The 17,996-nt window shown below is 43.2% G+C and overlaps 1 protein-coding gene across 2 annotated transcripts in view; it reads left to right on the top strand.

The window, feature by feature from the left end:
• Positions 1-17,996, top strand: part of LOC310957044 (cell adhesion molecule DSCAML1-like) — a gene marked incomplete at both ends in the record, with an annotated part of 54,829 nt that overhangs the window by 24,927 nt on the left and 11,906 nt on the right. The window contains 15 exons of one of the 2 annotated variants that reach the window (XM_083927454.1): positions 7,152-7,298; positions 7,388-7,666; positions 9,017-9,292; positions 9,659-9,955; positions 11,127-11,399; positions 12,329-12,613; positions 12,801-12,920; positions 13,014-13,190; positions 13,753-13,952; positions 14,317-14,413; positions 14,643-14,771; positions 14,859-15,026; positions 15,155-15,225; positions 15,828-16,068; positions 17,145-17,291. In XM_083927454.1, coding sequence (XP_083783580.1) covers positions 7,152-7,298; positions 7,388-7,666; positions 9,017-9,292; positions 9,659-9,955; positions 11,127-11,399; positions 12,329-12,613; positions 12,801-12,920; positions 13,014-13,190; positions 13,753-13,952; positions 14,317-14,413; positions 14,643-14,771; positions 14,859-15,026; positions 15,155-15,225; positions 15,828-16,068; positions 17,145-17,291 — 2,907 coding nt within the window. Of the gene's footprint in view, positions 1-7,151; positions 7,299-7,387; positions 7,667-9,016; positions 9,293-9,658; positions 9,956-11,126; positions 11,400-12,328; positions 12,614-12,800; positions 12,921-13,013; positions 13,191-13,752; positions 13,953-14,316; positions 14,414-14,642; positions 14,772-14,858; positions 15,027-15,154; positions 15,226-15,827; positions 16,069-17,144; positions 17,331-17,996 lie in introns of both variants that reach the window. The other variant, XM_083927455.1, reaches the window with a different exon arrangement.

Raw genomic sequence — 17,996 nt, 5'->3', positions numbered from 1 at the left:
AAGAGACATGGTCCCAACGCAGTGGAAACTGGACTCTGCTCTGTCTGTCTATTCTTTCTCATCCCTTTTTTCTCTCCTCAACCTCTACCTTTGTCCGCCCCTCACCTCTGTCCCCTCATTTCCCAAATCCTTTCCTATCAGGGTGAGTCGGGTGCACCGCACAACACAGTGGTGAGGGGCAAGGCAGGGAGAACATGATTGAAAGATGAGGTAAGCAGTCAGAATTGGTTAGGAGAGAGGACAGCAGTTAGGATCAGACAGTGAAGCGTGGCTTTTTAATGAAAACATGACAGAGCCGCGGCTCCTTTCTACGTCTTGCATCTCGTCCCCCCCTTCCAGAAAATGAACAAGCGACAGAGAGGAAGCGAGAGGGCGAAAAAGAGGGAAGTGAATGCTGAGATTCATATATTGCTCATGCAGTGTTGGTCTTAACTGGCAGCGTGACTCGTGCTCCATCTGAACAGTTTGGTCGTGTTAACAAAGTCCCTTTTATGGAGGAGATGCAGTGGGGTGGGCATCCCATTGCACAATTAGTTGTTACGAATCAGTTGTGCCAATAAAACCTGCTTTGAATGTGAATTGAAAGGAGTTAAGAGGGCGCCATTCATAGATGTTAAGTAAGTGTGCGGCAGAATAAAAGCCAGGAAAGTGTATATATTTAATTGGCTGACACCTGCTTCTACTTGGGCTTTTAATGTACACAGCAGAGAGAGCTAAGGGAGGCTGGAGTAGGCTCTTGCTTTGAATACAGATGCAACACCCCTTTTTTTGCATAAAGGTTTGAAAGGAGAGGAGAACACAGACGTGGACTGTTATCTCCTCCACAGTTTACCCTCCATCTTTCCCTTTGCTTGTCTCCCCTACTGTCTTTTCTCCACTCTTTTCTCTCTGAATCAAGTCATTCAGCCCCACAGTGTTGATTTTCTGCTTTAACACATTCCTCTGCTGCAAAACTGGACCACTGCCATTCACCGACTCCACTGGGCTAATTTTATAACATAGTTTATTATTTTTCATTTCAGCAGGGAAAATATGTTTTGTCCTATTTTAAGCCCGGTAGGTGATTCTGTGTGTGTGTGTGTGTGTGTGTGTGTGTGTGTGTGTGTGTGTGTGTGTGTGTGTGTGTGTGTGTGTGTGTGTGTGTGTGTGTGTGTGTGTGTGTGTGTGTGTGTGTGTGTGTGTGTGTGTGTGTGTGTGTGTGTGTGTGTGTGTTTGTGTGTGTGTCTGTGTGTGTTTGTGCCTGGCATGTCTGCATTTGTGAGCACCAAGCATATTCCAGCACCGCAGAGAATATCTCCGGAATATACTGCGTTTTTTTCTTCTTCTCCTTCTTCTTTCTGTGACAGACACACGTCTTTGATCCACTCCTCCTACCCTCTCTCTTTTCACCTTCTTTCAAATTCTCCTCTGCAACTTGCGGTTGAGAGCCGCGGCATAAGACAGAAATACAGAATGCAATTTTTTTTTAAGGTCAAAGTCAGAATATCCGCCCCTCACAACGCCAAGACCACGTTTTTCATTTTTGATGACGTTCTTAGGATTATAATTTATTTATGTAATTTACAATGACTTACTTAATGTTGATTTCCATGTGCCATATGTGTTCATTTGTGTTTGTGTGTATCAGTTTTGACTAGACAGTAACCTTTAACACCACAGGAGGACTCAGGTTATACCTCCAAAGCATTTTTTATTGTACTTGTCTCCCATTCCAATTCTTATGGTTTATTTTTTTAAATATATTAGACTACAGGGTTAAAATCTTTAAGCAGCTGTGCTTGGCTGTTGTTATGTTATTTCCACGGCCTAGGAAAGTTCAATCAATATTTGTGAACATGAGCTCCTCTCTCTCAAAGCCACAAACTAGAGAAGTTAGTCCCACAATGAATGGGAGACTGATTTAGTTTGTTTTCTTTTTTTATACCAAAATGAGCTTTATGGTATTGTACTCATGATGAACATTTTCATTCGCCCTGATATCTTTCACAATTCACTGTCTATAGACCTTCTCAATGGAATTCCATTGCTAGGCACTAGCCTCGGTCCTTGTTAACTTCCTGTCAGCTGATGTCATTCACATTCACTGCAACAGGAAATAAACTAGGACACATTTAGAATGTTTATGTTTACATCTTTGAAAAGGTATACATGGAGCAGCTCTGCACTTTAAACTTGACTCTAGTTTTTGGATCTGAGAGAGAGTTGTTCATGTTTACTTCATAATATGCTTGGACTTATTCACTCTCCGTATCAGTGATCCCTGCATATGTCTATATGTAATAGAATATGTGATAGATGTGTAGATATTTCAGCTCACGTCCCAGCGTACCTCTGGACAGTGAAAACCCCTTCCCATCTTTCTTTTGAAGCGTACTGGTAAAGGTAACCATTCTGTTTTTGAATCAATCTCCTTCTAATCTTCTAACTCCAGACCACATCTCTTTAATGGATAAACATGCTGTGCTGCAGGCATCTATCTGAGGATTTTTACTGTTGTTGTTGTTGTTGTTGTGGAGGAGTGAAGCCTCTGACCCTCCGCTGCCTTGACACATTTTCTCCTTGTGTTAGCATATAGTCATCGTAATGAGCAATGAAAATAGACTAACCTTCATTTAACTGGGATAGCCCTTCAAGGCAAGGAACCACTGCCTTTGACCGTCAACAGTATTGGGTAAGATGAAGACTCCAGGGATCAGATTGTAGAGCTCTGCCAGAAGGAAAACAGGGATGTGAGTTCGATATATCTCATTAGCCTTTTCCAAACTGATTAGATATGGGGTCCATACTGGGAACTCCCACAGGAACACCAGCGTTTGTATTTAGAGCTATGAGTGCCGCACGATCATGCAGTCATGTTGTATTTTTAGTTTGTTTTTGTTTCGCTTTGTACACAGGAAAAGCTTAATTGTCGTAGGTTGTAGGTTAGTGTCATAAGATAATTCCTGCTAAGAGAGAAAAAAGATTGTCTCTTAAAATAGACTAGATAGTGTGGAAATGTTGCCCCTTTAAAGCATGTAGGTCAGAGTCACATCCGAGAGCTAGATTAGTTTCCTGCTGAGGGTAGAGAGGTCCAACTTAGTTCCCAATCTGCACATAAAACTGCCAATGAACAGGCCCTGACTCCTTTTTTTAACTGATTTCTGCGTCCTGAGGGTTTAAAAGCTTAATAAGTTCCAGGTATTATTCTTATTTTAAGGCAGGAAATTGGACTAAATTGCCTTTCAAACCAGCATACTCCAGAGTGAGACTCAGGAAAACGGGAAAAATATAAGAAAGTGTATTTTTTGGGGGGATTTTATTATTATTATTATTTTGTAATTGGATACAAATCCTACTTGCATCTGAAAAGTTATATTTAGAAACTTCACACTGATGCGATTTTCCCCCCATTAATTTCACTGACATCTGCCAACCGATTGGCCGTTAGAATTTCCGCAGTAACACAACACAGAGGTTTGCACTGTTTCGTCCTCGATGATTGCAGACACGTAGTGCTTGAATAATTGCTGAAAGTACACCGAAATTGTAACAGGACGGCAGTGAGAAGACCCTAGCAACAGGGAAAGGATGAAGAAAGCGTGAGAGTGGGAGGGAGGGGGAAAGATGCAGAACATCAATAAATAATGGCCCCACTGAGGAGGTGGAAATATGGGCCTCGTTATCTTTGCGCCGACGCCTTCATTTGCATGTGAGAAAATGAGGCTGCTACTAACTCACACACACTCTTGGACCCACACGGGCTACAGTATGTATCCTATTTATAGACTATCGTGCCTTTATTTTTTCCTGTTCTCTCTTGCACATTTACACTTTCATTATTTTCCCTTTTCTTTCCTGCTCCTTAGATTTTGTCATATAGCAGAGGGTTATGTGACTGCGAGGCCACAGACCATTTTGTTGGATTAAAAAAATAAAGCTTTATAACACAAGAGGGGTTCACTAAGGACATACAGCATGATTCATCTGAGTAATGGCACCTTTTTTTTAAACGTTATATACAAACATATCACTGCTGACCAATACTGCCACAGAGAAGTCACAAAAGCAGTTAGTTTAGCCTTAAAACGAACAGTTATTATTGACGTATAATTTGAAAGGTTCTTTTTAAAATATTGTTTTTGTTGAAAAATTATCATATTTTTAAAAACGTATAATTTAGATCTTATTATTCAGTTTTTTTAACGGTATATAATTAACTGATATTCTGCTCCAAACAATTTTAGTTTTATTAGAGTTTTAGATATAATAAATATTGATATGATTTATGATATACAGTATATGATATATTCATAAATGATCAATTATGTTATTAGACAAATAAAGAAATAATTTACAATAGCATCCCCAAAGCCCTAGAAATATGCAACTGGACTGTAATTACTCACTGTGTACCTCTACAGAGAAGATCTGTACAACTGAATTTACCTGAAATGTGACTGGTTGTTGCAGATTATGATTTTACAGGTTTATTTCACATTTATCTGCAAAAAAAAACTTTAACTAATGCTGTTTGCTGGATTATGTGTTTGCTGGATAACTGTGAGATGCTTAGTTAGGTTCAGAAAATGTGGTGAATCTTATTTTATGCTGTAATATTTTTTCCAACTTAATTTGTCGACCCCATCCTTCTGGTTAGCACTAGCAAAATCCCCAAACTCAGAAGAAGAGACCCACTCAGCTTTTAAGAGTTCTACTGTTTTTGAATGTGTTGCATGTCCAAATTGCACCAAATTCGACACTGTGCATCCTTGGGTCCCCAGCAATACGCCTGCCAAGTGCTGAGTAGATTGGATTATCAGTCTTTGAGATATGTGAAGAACAAACACACACACAGAGAGATAGGGATTTGTTGCTTTTATAGTAAGATGCCTTACATGTTTCTGTATCTTTAAAAACAACTTCCTGTCAAAAATACACCTAATGCTCCAGATCCAGCACTTACAAGTTAAGATCACAATAGTTTGTCTCTGGACCCCATCTGCATTAGGAATACACAAACAATTTTGCACAATTTCTTCCATGAATGCGTCTCATTGAGACCCTGACCGTACTCATAGAAAATCCAACAATGTTGACATCCTCTAGGCAATACAGCTTCTTTCAAAAAGCTTCTTTCTGGGTGAAAGACTTCTTTACAGAGCCATTTATAGTTGGTAGAAACTACTTAAACCTCTAAATGGTTCCTTTAGAGCTTTTTTGAGGATCCATGAATACCTCCATTTGTTTCCTAATGGTCCTTTTGGTTTCTTAGTTCATTGTATTTTGAAAAATAAAAAGCCCACATGATGTTTTTACAACTATCTAAAGATAATAAATAAATACCATCTCTGATCATCTGCATTTTCCTGTGTCCCAACTAGGGCCTTTCCCTTTGGTCTTTGTGTTCACATGTGTTTCTTCCATGTTTGAGACATATTCCCGGGTGCTCATTACGTATGGATGAAAAAGTTTGCGTATGAGTATTCATTACTTGCCAAAAAATGTTCATACTCCTATATAAATAAAGAGTGTAGCATCACAGTATCATGGGAACGTGGTGCAACTGAAAAAAGAATTATGCAACACTAACAACTGCTGCCGTTTTTAACACCTGCGTGCATGCATGTTTGCATGTTTTGCCTGTGTGTGTGTGTGTGTGTGTGTGTGTGTGTGTGTGTGTGTGTGTGTGTGTGTGTGTGTGTGTGTGTGTGTGTGTGTGTGTGTGTGTGTGTGTGTGTGTGTGTGTGTGTGTGTGTGTGTGTGTGTGTGTGTGTGTGTGTGTGTGTGTGTGTGTGTGTGTGTCTGTGTGTGTATAATGCACATTGGCTCAGTTTCTCGTTATCTAGTCAAGTCAGCATGAATAAAAGCTGAGGGAGCACAGTGATTTAGTAATTAATATTTTACTCCGTCTGCCACTCTGCTTAGAGACTGAATAAGAGAGGAAAAGGGTGAGTGAGATGATGAGAGGGTTCACACAAAGAGATGGAGAGAGTCGACCGCAGATAGACTCGTGGACTGATTCTATCTACAAACGGCTCACTTAAGATGGACAGATAATAGAGGGAATAATGTGATGTGTACTGTTTAGTCAGTGTTGTTTCAGAGGGATGAATGTCGTGCCCTGCTGAAAACACAAAGTCTGGCTTTGACAGATCCAGCTGACTCTCTCTCTCTCTCTCTCTCTCTCTCTCTCTCTCTCTCTCTCTCTCTCTCTCTCTCTCTCTCTCTCTCTCTCTCCCTCTCTCTCCCCTGTGTCAGAGTGTTGTGACAGGCGAGTCGTCGGTGTTGTGGGAGTAGCAGTCTTAAAGTGCTCATTATCCTGTAAGGCTTCATTCTTGGGGGCAAACAAAGGCTGCTGTGAAATTGCAGCATGTGCCTCCCTCTCGGGTCATGCGGTATATTCCATGCAAACACATGCACAGTCCATAACTGCTACCTTCAGTGTTCGTGCTCAACCCCATCCGCAAGACCCCAACAAACATAGAGCTTGTAGATAAAATATTGATGCTGATAAACACACAGCTGCATCTGAACGCAGTCAATCCAGCAGGCTGGGCAGTAGCTTAGTTGCTAAAAGAAACATTGGATGGTTTCAAACTTAAACTAACCTTATTGTATAGCAGCAATCATTTTTAAATAAGTTACAGTAAACAAGACAATTCCTATTGCATGTGTTTTCCCTCTCTTCCCACAGTCAGTGGGCACAGCATGAAAACTTTGGGTTATTTACATAACTGCAGTTATAGTAGCATACAATGTGAGATATGCCACAAATGCTGTTAAAGAGAACAGGCAGCACTTATCACATAGTGGCAAACACCATTTTTGTTACCTCACTTGAAAGGAAGAACATTTGGATAGTTTGGTGCATAAGAGTTTTATACATTTTGTGTAGAGGTGCAGTAAATCTGTCTATGGGTGGTGTAAGTGACCGCTGTGTGTCCTCCAGGCCTTGAAAGAGTGCCAGGTTTTGGGTTAGCAACATTATCAGGCAGGTAGTGCCAACTGTTCAGGCAGCTGTTTGTTCTTAGCACAATACGGTTTCGCAATGAGCACAATGCATTTTACCTGAACGATCATCGAGTGCAGGTTTTTTTCTGTGTCTTTCTGTCTGTCAGCAGTTTTCCTTTGGGGAAATTAATGTGAGTCCATACTGGATGTGTCTCCCCCAGGTAACAGGTTCTCGCTGACATCCTTCGGGGCTCTTTACATCTCTGACGTTCAGAAGGAGGACGCCCTCTCCACATACCGGTGCATCACCAAACATAAGTACAGCGGCGAGACGCGGCAAAGCAATGGCGCCAGGCTCTCTGTAATGGGTGAGTGACTCGGTGTTGTCAGTGAACTCTTGTAAGTCTGATATTTCCCTTTTTCTTGACAATGAAAATGACCCTATCTTCCCCGCCAGACCCCAACGAGTCCTCACCCACCATCCTGGACAGTTTCCAAGCAGGGGAGGTGCACGCAGGCCAGAGTATCGAGCTCCCCTGCATAGCGGGAGGGTATCCCAGCCCCACTGTGCGTTGGCTGAAAGATGGTCGCCCACTGCCCTCGGATGCCCGCTGGACACGACGTTTGACAGGGCTGACCATCAGTGACCTCAGGCTGGAGGACAGTGGCAGCTACGCATGCGAAGTCACCAACAGTTTCGGCTCAAAGGAGGTGTCTGGACAGCTTCACGTTATAGGTGTGTAAGCCCAACTACACACACACACACACACACACACACACACACACACACACACACACACACACGCACTCAACTCTGTCGCTAAACAACCTGACAGACTCCCACGCTGTCTTGTCAATGAATCAGCCTGGCAGACGGACACAGTCACAAACTCCTCTCCTTTTGGTTTGAGGCACACATATAAGTTGCACCTCGAGTGTGTCTGTAACAAACATGTGTGTGAGTTCCCCGATGCCCCGTCATATCAGGTCTCACAAAGAGAGACAGGGCAGTAATTCACTGAGACTGAATCCGTTACACAGCTGCCAGGGCCGTTCACCATCATGGAGGAGGGTGTGGAAGACGGAGATAAATACGAGGGGTCACAGAAGGGACGATCAGACATCCAGACAGTGCTGGAATGACATTATCTACAATGTAATAACAAGATAATAAGAGAGGCGGAGATAAACGTACATTGTGCGAAGTATACAAGGAAACAAAGAGCGGGAGAAGGCGAGACAGAGGGAGAGAATAGAGAGGCGGCAGGCTTTGCCAGTGGGCACATCATGGCAGCACACTCTGTGACTCTGACAGGGTAAGGGGGGGTTGGGAGGGAGGCACAGCAATGCCCCCCAGCACACACCACCAGCTGCCTTATTGCTCACTGACATTTGCACACACACACACACACGTACACACACACACACACACACTACACACACACACACACACACACACACACACACACACACACACACACACACACACACACACACACAAGTGGACAGAGATGTGAAGAGATATCTCCAGCTGCTTTTTTAATGAGCGCGTCGAACTGATTGAGTCACCACCACTGATTGTGCTCTCTCTCTCTCTCTCTCTCTCTCTCTCTCTCTCTCTCTCTCTCTCTCTCTCTCTCTCTCTCTCTCTCTCTCTCTCTCTCTCTATGAATGTAAACGCCTGCTATATGTATGAATTCATGTGTCGTACTTTGAATCCAGTTGAATGATTTTACAGTTTTTGGTATCATTTGACAAAAAAAGATAAAGGATCTAAATTAAGTTTATAAATCATTACTGTGTTGCAAAATGTATTTTTGTCTCATGGATCAAAAAACAACAAATCAATTAACTGCACAGTGGTCTCAGCATTCAATAATATTTTCCTTTATGACAAAAAACAAGTTCAATTAATTTCATGAGAGCAGTCAAGCAAGAGCAATATATGATTAGAATATAAATGTAATTTATATAGCAGTTTTACCAATTTCTTTTCAGTGAGTTAATACAGAAAATGCAGAAACAAAAAGAAAGTCTGTTTATTTTTATACATCTGTGTTCTAACAAACACGCGTCCTTCTCTCAGATCCGCTACGAGTGACCTTGTCCCCGAAGAATCTGAAAACTGGCATCAGCAGCACACTGTTCTTCACCTGCACTGTGGAGGGCTCTCCAGAATACACCATCAGCTGGTACAGCAACACAGAGCCCATCGTCCCCGACCAGCACATCTCCATCCAGGGACAACACAACGACACCTTGCAGATCACTGCGGCACAGAAGTTCCACTCTGGGGCTTACCAGTGCTTCGCCTCCCGAAAGGGCCACACTGCTCAGGACTTTTCCATTATTCTGCTAGAGGGTATGTAGACACTGTCGGGGAACTCAACAAGCAGACAGGGATGCAGCAGGAAGTTTATTACAGCTCTGTAACAGCAAAGTTAAACCATGGCCCATGCTACTTTGAATGCTGACTTTTATTCTTCATCTGAATACTTGTGCATAAATTGCGCGCCATTGCAAATGTCATTGACATTTGACATTGATGCAGAAACAGGACACGGAGCTTGTTTGTTATTGAACAAAAATCAAAAATCACAAAATCATTTGGCTTTAAAAATGCAGCAAGGATGGACATACATTCATCTGTCTGAACTTCTCACCACTCTGCCTTAACGGCCTTTATTTTTTCATCTTTCTCTTCCTATCCCTCTCTGTCTCCTCTCAGATGGTACTCCTCGTATTGTGTCTTCCTTCAGCGAGCGGGTGGTGAACCCCGGCGAACCTTTCTCCCTCATGTGTGGGGCCAAAGGAGCCCCGCCCCCCTCCATCACCTGGACGCTGGACGACGAGCCTGTGGTGCGAGACTCCACCTACAAGACCAGCCAGTACACCCTGTCAGACGGCCTGACCGTGTCACACGTCAACGTCAGCAGCCCGCTCATTCGAGATGGGGGAGTGTATCGTTGCGTCGCACGCAACTCGGCCGGTAGCGCCGAGTACCAAGCGCGCATAAACGTAAGAGGTGCCTGTCTGCTTTTCAATATAAATGCACTCTACACCTGATTCTATACAAACACACAGGGGCTAGTGAGAGGCATAGATTACTTTGCATTTCACACACAGTTAGTATCTATCTATCTATCTATCTATCTATCTATCTATCTATCTATCTATCTATCTATCTATCTGTCTCTGTCTGTCTGTCTGTCTGTATGTCTATCTAAATAGCAGTAATGGTGACAAATAGAGGTTCGTTTTCAGGCTGGCAAACGGCAAACCATTAAGTATTTGTCTCTAGGCCAACATGATACCTTTTTGCTTAAGGAAACCAATCTTGTTGAGATGGTGGCTACTGCTACTCAGGCAGCTAAACTAACGTTAGTTAGCAAGGGTTTAGCTAGGTCTTTAGCTTGTCTTTCTCCATCATAATTGGATGTAGCAATTGTCTAGTTTTTGTTGTGTAAATATTGTAAATAACCACTGAGATGTTGGTTCATTAAAGTGGATATTTTTCAGCTGGGGAAAAATTCAGTAAGTAAGTAAATTTATTTTAAGCTTCAGCCAAGAATAGCCGTGGCTAACTAGCTCTCTTGCCATAGCTGTCCTTTTGGCTTTTTAGCTTCTTCTTTTTTGCAGTGACAACAGCTTGGGGACTACACAGAGTGCTTTTGCATGACTTTATACACTTTTTTTTCATGGAAATAATAGTTATTTGATTTGATATGAATTAATCATAAAAAAGAAATTCGAAAGTTAGATATGGGTCCCACTGTAACCAAGTTCTGTCCAAATACATTATGTTAGTTGGCTTTGAAAGGTATCTATCTATCTATCTATCTATCTATCTATCTATCTATCTATCTATCTATCTATCTATCTATCTATCTATCTATCGGAGGGTAACTTAGAGAAACACAAACAATCATTTAGATTCACAGAATATTTTATTAGATTAACAAACAAACAAATATCCTCAATCAGATTTTAGTAAAGGGAGCATAACTAACCTCCCTCTCCACCTGTCAACTTGCCCCAATCACTCTATCCCTCAACCTTTATCTCTTCACCTCTCGTCTACGTGGCTGTCCCTTACTCGGCCATGACATCCCTCACCTCATCTGCCCTCCGACCTCTGTCTCTCTCTCTCTCTGTCTCCTCCCTCCATCCCCTCCCTCTCTTCCCTGTGTCTCCAGGTCCACCCCGAATCAGACCCATGCGGGACATCACCGCAGTAGCGGGCAGGAACACCTACATAACATGCCGCGTGATTGGCTACCCATATTACTCCATCAAGTGGCTGAAGGATGGCATGCAGCTGCCTGATAATCATCGTCAAGTGGTGTTTGAGAATGGCACCCTGAGGCTGACGGACGTGCAGAAGGGCGCGGACGAGGGTACTTACTTGTGTAGCGTTCTGATTCAGCCCCAGGTGTCAATCAACCAGACCGTTCATGTCACTGTCAAAGGTAAGCTTGAAGAGAAGAATGGATGAAAAGGGATAAAACCGCACGGGGCAATGTCTTTTGGTCAATTACACCAAATCTATCCAGATAGAGTGACCCACGACCTGATTGGGATGTACTGTGGCTTAACTTTATTTTCCCAAGAGCGGTATTCCTGCTTTTTGTGTGCATTTCTTTGTGAACTATCCAAAATGCAAAATGTCTCTTAAAAGTGGGTAGTTCTGAGAATGCAATCTGTCCAAACAAAGCTGAAAAAGTTGATACTTCTGTTGCTATTTGCCTTTATTTTACCTTTTTTTTTCTACTTAAAGTATAAACAGACTGAACCACTGTGGTTGCTAAAAAAAATACCTGACGTGTACAGTTTACAGATGTTAGCAAAAAGATTTCTGGGTATCAGAGTACCTTACCACTGCCATTTGGAGACACCAATGGTCAAAGTTGTGCAGTTCGGCTTCACAGTAATGCTAAACAGAGGTAGATGGTGTTTGAGGAAAGATTTATGTTTCAGTGTGCGCCTGTATTTTGTTTAGTCTGTGAGTGGGGTAACGATGGTAGCAGTGCAGCTGCAGAGGTGTTTAAGGGTGTGTGCATGTGCCTACATGTGAGTGTGTCTCTGATTTAATTAGATGAATAATAATGAAGCCTAGATTAAATCCCCCAGATGTCTCAGCTGTAGTACCCCCACCCCAACCTCCATTTCTATGGCAACGGAATGACTTCTTCCTGCCAATTGGACTCTAACCAGAGCAGCTATTATGGGCTGCAGGAGATGGGGGCTGAAGGGGGGGGGAGGGGGTGAAGGGAGAAGAGGTGCCCAATGGCCAATGACCTTCTCTCTCTCTCAGCATTGCTCCAGATGGCCACACTGCCACTCTACCACATCTATCGCTACCTTTATTCTGATTTCTCTGCACTCTTCTCTCCCCCAGTGCCGCCACTCATCCAGCCCTTCGATATCCCCTCTACCTCAGTGGGGAAGCTCATGTACATCGCCTGTGTGGTGTCATCTGGGGACATGCCCATACGCATCACCTGGCACAAAGACGGCCAGCTCATTGTGCCAGGCTCCGCCTCTGGTGTTGCAATAGAGACCAAAGAGTTCATGAGCTCCCTGCAAATATCCAAGGTCACACTGAAGCACAACGGAAACTACACCTGCATCGCCAGCAATGCCGCCGCCACCGTCAGCTGGGAGAGACAGTTGATTGTCACTGGTGAGGGACTGAGCAAAGAGAGAATGGCATGATGATGAATTAGGTCAGATCAGATGTGATATGTAATGTGCAGAGGGAGCTTAGAATTGTATGTGTTATTTTAGGAACACTCCCATTTTCTACCTTTTACTGTAAGACCTTCTTTTAGTTCCTCCATTTAGGTTAATGACATCCTTTTGTTTCTCAGTGCCACCACGTTTTGTGGTGCAGCCCAACAACCAAGATTGTATCTACGGCAAAGCTGGCGTTCTCAACTGCTCTGTGGAGGGCTACCCACCTCCAAAAGTCATGTGGAAACATGCCAAAGGTAACATCATCCCTCCCTACAGTGTCATAAACAGAATCACATGAACAAGGAAAAATCAAGCACTAAAATGCATTTACTTTGTGTGTTGTGCAGGTGTAGGAAACCCTCAGCAGTACCACCCAGTCCCTCTGACTGGCCGTATCCAGATCATGTCAAACGGCTCTCTACTCATTCGACACGTGCTTGAGGACGACCGAGGGTACTACCTCTGTCAGGCCTCCAACGGAGTGGGCTCAGACATCAGTAAAAGCATGATCCTCACTGTCAAGAGTAAGTGTCAATCAAACTCTCTTTGGATTGAACACTTTCATAACCACATCTCTTGGGTTGCTTGTCTCTGTACACAGGCAAGCCTTAGCTTCTTAGAGGGGAATCAGCTCTTCTAGATGCACTTTTGCCCCAGGCTACTGCAGCCTATACTGAAAATAACAAAACCTTGTCTCCATCCCGCACATTACTAACTGGGGGTATCTTATTGATTGATGTGTTCCGGCTGCCGGCCTGCATGCTCCTGAATGTTTGGTGGGGAAAAGGACTGATGAATTAGTGATGAAAACAAAACCACAGGAACCCCTTCAATCAATAATCTATGTCTGAGGAAAGGAGGTGGAAAAGAGTCAGGAGAAGAAGAAGGCAGGCAGGGAGGAGGTAGAGTAAAAGGGCCAGTGGGGCTTGAAGCGTGAAATGAAAATGGAGAACGAAGTGCAGAAATAGAGATGTCTATACATCTGTAATATATCCTCAGTTTCCAATACCACATCCATGCTCCCTCGTCTCATTACTCAATATAAGGCCATTCGTCACACTGACATACGTCTGCGCTTCTGCTCAGTTCCCGCCATGATCACCAGCCACCCCAACACCACCATGGCGAGGAAGGGCCAGACAAAGGAACTGAACTGTACGGCACGGGGCGAGCAGCCCATCATCATCCGCTGGGAGAGAGGAGACACCGTCATAGACGCCGAGAGAAACCCCCGTTACTCCATAACCATCAACAAGAAGGGGGACGAAGTCATCTCTACGCTAAAGGTCAGATACAGAACAACCCGCAGACCCTGAAGTCAGCATAACGCCCTCACACCAAAACTGAGAGGGGTTGTTTGATGCTGTGAGTAGAATATACAGCAAAGAGTAATGTTAATTAGTAATTAGAGAGTAATTTAACCTAAAACACTCTTTTTGTGTGTGTCAAATAGATTCTGCAAGAATTTCTTGTCAAATAAGAAGTCTATATAAGAAGTCTACATTTTTCAAAACAAGGCCACATGAAAGTCAAATTCAAGTCACTCAGTTCTTAACTTTTGGAAAATACGCAGAATTTGGAATTATTTCCGAGAGTTATAAAAGATCAATGTGGCACATTGTAACCTTTTGCTGTTTGTGATGCTCACAGCTGAACCCAGCCGAGCGGGGAGATTCTGTCTTCTTCTCCTGCCATGCCATCAACTCCTACGGAGAGGGTCGAGGGCTCATCCAACTCACTGTGCAAGGTACCTCTACCACATCCTGCACACATCTCACAACTCCCTTTAATATATTGACACAATGGGCCTCATAACACAGTACATGTGGATAAGTCCAGTGGGAAAATATCATAGAACCAAATCTCCAACGCTTTAGTTAACCAGTTGAAAGCTCTTACCTCCTCTTACCTCCTTTCTCTCTCTCTCTCTCTCTCTCTCTCTCTCTCTCTCTCTCTCTATCTCTCTCTGCACACAGAACCCCCAGATCCCCCTGAACTGGAAGTGAGGGAGGTGAAAGACAGGAGCATGAATCTGCGCTGGATCCAAAGATTTGATGGAAACAGCATCATCACCAGCTATGACATCGAGTACAAGAACAAGTCAGGTGGGAATCCTACATTTAAATATTTGTGTCAGATTCTTTTTTTAAGGTACATGTCTGAAAAATCTCAAATCTTTTTGTATGTCACAGACTCCTGGGATCACATGTACACAACTAGGAACATCTCACCAACCAACAACCAGGCCAACATTGTGGAGTTGCACCCGGCTTGTGTTTACAGCATCCGCATGTACTCTTACAACAAGATAGGCCGCAGCCTTCCCAGCAAAGAGCTCACAATCAGTACTGAGGAAGCACGTATGTGATTGTTTTCTCCCCTAGAAATCACACTGTGTTTTTCTTTTTGTCTGCCTTACCTTTCTCTGTATGGAAGAGGGCTGAGAATATTGTCAGCATTACCTTTATTTGACATCTTTCATCAACAGCGCCTGACGGGCCGCCGATGGAAGTAATCCTCCAACCGATGACATCTCAGAGCATACGGGTTACATGGAGGGTAAAATGACTACTATACGTATTATTATACTCAGACATACCTCTGTATGCACAACAGTTCAGTTAAATGTTAATTGTGTCCTGAAAACTGAATATGTTGTGTCTTAACATACAACTTCTACAAGTTCAGGCAAGCCTAAACGTTTCACTTATTAATAGATTACATAGTTGTTAATGGTCCCATATTGTAAAAAGTGAGAATCTCATGATAATAGTAACCCATAATATGGGACCTTTAATAATCAATATATTGTATCCTTAAATAAGAATTAAGGGTCAAAGGTGAAAATGTTGAAGTTTTTGCTGCTTGTAGTAGCCCATGAGGAATAAACACATACAAACCGCTTAGTTAGTTAAAAAAAAATGGAACGGCAAATCAATTCTGAGCTAACGACTAAACATTAAGTTACAGTTATGTAAACAGAGCTCAAATGATCCAATCACTGAAGCAACAGAAAAAAAATGAATACATCAACAGAAAATATTACTGTACATATTACTGTCAAGGTCCAAAATAACTCACCAGTGGTTTTAATGCTACTAGACAGGGTTTAAGTTTGACATGGACTTTAATATGAACTGCTATCACCACATTTCTTTCAGGCTCCTAAGAAGGAGCTGCAGAACGGGGTGATCCGAGGCTACCAGATCGGTTACAGAGAGAACGGTCCGGGCAGCAATGGCCAGTACAGCATAGTGGAGATGAAAGCAACAGGGGACAGCGAAGTGTACACCTTGGACAACCTAAAGAAGTATGCCCAGTACGGGGTAGTGGTCCAGGCCTTCAACAGAGCTGGGACGGGTCCATCCAGTACTGAGATCAACGCTACCACGTTGGAAGATGGTAGGAGAGCCGGGAGAGAAGGATGGATGAAAATGCAGATTACAAGATGAAGGAAAAGGAGTGTAGATGCAACTGAGAGAGTGGGCTGCTAGACTGTGTGTAGGAGAGAGTGTGGGAGGACATGTGGGAGAGACAAAAATTAAAAGATCCATAAAGTATAGGTCTTTGATTTTCCGAAAAGAATAAAAAAATATTGTCAAAGGGCCGCAACAGGATGGCAGACACATAAATTAACGCAGCTAACATAGATATATAGACACACATGCACCCACATCAAATAAAATGGTAGAAATGAATTTGCAGCACATCCCCCATTCTTCTTTCCACTTTAATTAGCACCCTCATTAGGCTGGTAGAGAGCGAGAGAGGAACAAGGAACCCCATTACTCTCTAAATGTCCGCCCTCTCTGCCTCTCCTTTTCTTTCCTCCCATTGGTTCCCCTCTCTTCCTCCTCATCCTCCCTCTGACTCTTTTACATCTTTTTTTTTTGTATTTCCCATATTTTTCTGCTGATCTGCTGCTGATCCTCTGATCCTTAAACAGAAATGTATATCCCCTCCCTGTCTGTGTGGACAGTAATGACCGACACCCTGATCATGTAATAGAGATGGTGATTGTCCAGATAGGAAGTCTGAAGCTGCTCCTACAGCTTCAATTACCTTAAAGATGAATGTCGTCTTCCTTCCAGATTTTTATCCTCCACCTCTCATCTCACTACGCCCTCCTCATCTGCATTTTAACCCCTTAAGGTGTAGCTGTTTTACTATTCATGTTGTGCTCTTCCCCCCTCCACACCTCCTCTCCTTTTCCTCTCTGTGCTCTAAAAGCTAGCACTGAACAAGGAGCTATTGAGATCTAATTTGAGCTTATTTGACTGATTTGTTTCAGCAGAAATTGCCTGTGGGTTGTTGGTGTTGATTAGTCATTAATTAACTGCGCCTCAGCCGCCATGTTAGATCAGTCAGGACTTCTCAGTGACAGCAATAACCAAGGATTTAAAAACAGTTAAAATAGCTTCAAACGTCATATATTTGAACTGTGCAGCACTAACACTTGCCCCCCTGCTCTCCTCCAGTGCCCAGTGAGCCTCCCCAGAATGTGCGAGCCATCTCCGTGACGTCAGACGAGGCGGTGATCACGTGGGCAGAGCCTCCACGGCTGACGCTGCACGGTGTGCTGAAAGGCTACCGGGTGGTGTTTTGGTCCCTCTTCCCCGACGGAGGTGGGTGCTGTGGGGGCCAGGCCCAGTGGCCAATGCAGAGTAATTATCACCTATCTCATTCTAAACGTCACCAACCCCAACCCCCCTCTCTGTCAGTGATGTTCGTCAGAATGTGTTAATGTGTGTCCGCACCTTTCTCATAAAGCACTTCCTGTTGCTGTGCGTCCTTGACTTTGTTGTTGTTTGCCCTTGTTTCTTTGTGTTTTAGATTTTGAACACCATCAATATTGATGGATGAGATCACAGCTACCGTAGTTGTGTGTTTGAGCTCCTATGTCCGTTCAACCCTGAGTCCTAAATATTAATATTCGTTCATATTCGACATATTTGCATTAGAGAATATGTTTTGTGGGAAATGACGTCCAGATAATGGCAACAAAAGCACCAGTAACCTTTTTATGGTTATGTTTAGGCCCCTAAAGCACTCAAGAGTGTGGAGCAATGTGTGACATGTTGACATTTTTAATATTTTTGTATTTTAAAGATTATTTATTTTTTGGCAGTTTTCAAGCCTTTATTATATAGAACAGACAGGAAATGGGGTGAGAGAGCGAGAGACATGCAGCAAAGGGCAGCAGGTCGGAGTCAAACCTGCAGCCGCTGCCTCGAGGACCTTCAGCCTCTTTACATGGGGCGACCGCTCTAACCACTGAGCCACCGGCCACCCTGACATTTTCAATATTTAACCAAAACCACAATCTTTTC

The sequence above is a fragment of the Echiichthys vipera genome (assembly GCF_963691815.1).
Source record: "Echiichthys vipera genome assembly, chromosome: 14".
In the NCBI taxonomy this organism is placed as follows: Eukaryota; Metazoa; Chordata; class Actinopteri; order Perciformes; family Trachinidae; genus Echiichthys; species Echiichthys vipera.
The sequence above is the reverse complement of the archived record's forward strand: the minus strand, read 5'-3'. Positions and strand labels throughout refer to the sequence as shown.